Source organism: Pteropus vampyrus, unplaced genomic scaffold (assembly GCF_000151845.1).
Source record: "Pteropus vampyrus isolate Shadow unplaced genomic scaffold, Pvam_2.0 Scaffold1000005786, whole genome shotgun sequence".
Classification (NCBI taxonomy): Eukaryota; Metazoa; Chordata; class Mammalia; order Chiroptera; family Pteropodidae; genus Pteropus; species Pteropus vampyrus.
This window is the reverse complement of record NW_011920188.1, coordinates 1-2,053: the sequence shown is the minus strand read 5'-3', so window position 1 is coordinate 2,053 and position 2,053 is coordinate 1. Positions and strand designations below refer to the sequence as shown.

The 2,053-nt window shown below is 69.0% G+C and overlaps 1 protein-coding gene across 1 annotated transcript; it reads right to left on the bottom strand.

Moving 5' to 3' along the window:
* Window positions 1-56: 56 nt before the first annotated feature.
* Window positions 57-1,993, bottom strand: LOC111735720 (glycosylphosphatidylinositol-anchored high density lipoprotein-binding protein 1-like; the record flags this gene model as incomplete). Its single annotated transcript, XM_023527175.1, has 3 exons — window positions 1,670-1,993; window positions 999-1,106; window positions 57-173 (listed from the first exon to the last, which is right to left on the bottom strand). Coding segments are annotated over exons 1-3 (277 nt in total), but the record flags the coding sequence as incomplete, so codon positions are not given.
* Between the last annotated feature and the right edge of the window lie 60 nt (window positions 1,994-2,053).

Below are 2,053 nucleotides of genomic sequence, written 5' to 3'. Positions count from 1 at the left end.
CGGGGGCAGGGATGAGGGAGGACTGTGTGTCTGCAGGTCGTGGGGCGGCAGCTCACCGGTGTCCCCGTTGGGATATGAGCGTTTGCAGACGGTCTGGCCGAGGAGGCACCTCTGAGTCTGGCTGCAGCCCTCTCCGCTGTGCAGGGACTGGCAGGCGAAGCATCGTGGCAGCTCTGGGGGGCGAGGCGGGCTCAGGCTGGGGGTCCGCAGCCCCGAGACCCCCAGCGCACGTGCGGTCTGGCCCTTCGCCTCCTAGGCCTCCTCCCGCTTCCTGTTCGCCTTGCCACGTCAGATGACCTCCAAGAAAGCGGCCCTGCTGGGGCCTCCCTGCACCCCGCACCCCTCCGCGGGACTAGCCAAGGCCTGGGTACACGGGGCGGGGCCTGCTGGGGCAGCCCCAGGCCGGGGTACAGGGGCCAGCCATGCGGGTGGGATGCTGGTGACGCCCTCAGGCTTGGTCCTCGGGGATGGGCGGGAGGGAGCGTGCCTGTCTGCGGGGATCTGCGGGGATCCGCGGGGAGCGCTTGTCAGGGTGAGGAGTGGGCGTGGGTCTCAGCTCTCACTCTGTGCTCTGTTCCAAGCCCTTGTACCCCCCACTCCAACCCGCCATACCCCCAGCACCCTCCTGTCTCCCCGCTGGAGCCGATCCGAGCCCTCGACCCCAGCACCGGGGCCAGCTCACCTTCCCCTCCCCTGCCCTGCGCCCCCCACCAGGACAGACTGCTCCCGTCCTGGTGGAACTCCGCGCCCAGGGCCTTTCATCTCCAGCTGGGGCTTGCTGAACTGTTAGACCTCGCCACCGGGCCACTGGCCTCCCAGTAATGGCTCCTTCTCTAGGCTCCCTGCTCTGGACGGCAGTCGAGGGTCAGGGTCAGGGTGAGGAAGGGGCGCGCTGTGGCAGGCTGACTGGCGGCCGCACACGAGCCTGGCCCTCAGCGGAGCCCACAGAAGTGCTGAGGCCGGGGTGACGCAGGAGGCTGGGGTGGGCGCACAGGTACCTCCGCCCGCCGTCACGCCGGCTTCCCGGTCCTCGTCCTCGTCGTCATCGTAGCTCTCCATCTCCACGCCCTCGCCATCGTCCTCCTCGTCCTGTGCCCGCCCTCTCCCTGGCCACACAGGGATGCCCGTGAGCCCTGCTGCCCGGTACAGGGGACACACGCTCGGGGCCCAGGGCCAAGCCTCCGCCCAGGGCTGTCCTTCCCCCCGCCCCTCCGTCCCCCTCCCCCGCTCTGCCCCTCCACCCGCGACGCCCCTGCCCCAGTCTCCACTTCCCTGGCCCTGCTTACTTACCCGAGGGCCATGGGCAGTGTCCTTACCGAGGACACCAGCTGCTGCGGCCGGCCCCTCACAGCAGCTGCCCACCCTCTCCCTCGGGACGGCCTACCCATTCTGCTGGAAAGGAAACTGAGGCTGGGAGAGGAGAGGGAACCCCGAACCTTGCAGAGAGGCTGGGGCTGGGGGAAGAGGGGAGCCCCTGGGGCTGGGGCTTGGAGGTTGGGGGACCCGTGGGAGCCCAGGGCAGCCCCTACCCACCTCCCTCTGGCCTCTGGATCCAGCCTCAGTCCCTTTTTCTCCCTAAGCCACGTCCTGTCCCCAGAATGAGGGGTCTCTGGGGCCCCAAATTATGTGGTCCCCCATTGCTGCAGGGCTGTCCCCGAGCCCTAGGTACCTGGCTGCCTGCATAACAGCAGGGCGAGCAGGAGAGCTGCGAGCACCTTCATCTCGCCGGGGAAGTGGAGCCAAGAGCGTTGGGGGGGGGGCTCCCTGCAGGCCCTGGGCCCTGGCCCCGCCTCCTCGCTCCAGCCTCGAACAATGGGACAGTTTCCCTCCCGGACTTCAGGGACCCAGGGGAAGGGAAGTCATGATGGTCGGCCTGGGGTGTCCTGTCCATCTGTGCCGCTCTGCCTGTCCTAGCTTGCTGGCCTTAGCGCCTGCAGAGCTGGCCTGGCGAGCCTGACCCTGGGCTGGGGTAGCACCTGACAGCTCCCCGCCCCACTTCTGGACCCGCGAGACTCGAGCCCAGGACCTACAGCCAGAGGAGCTCGGTGTCAGG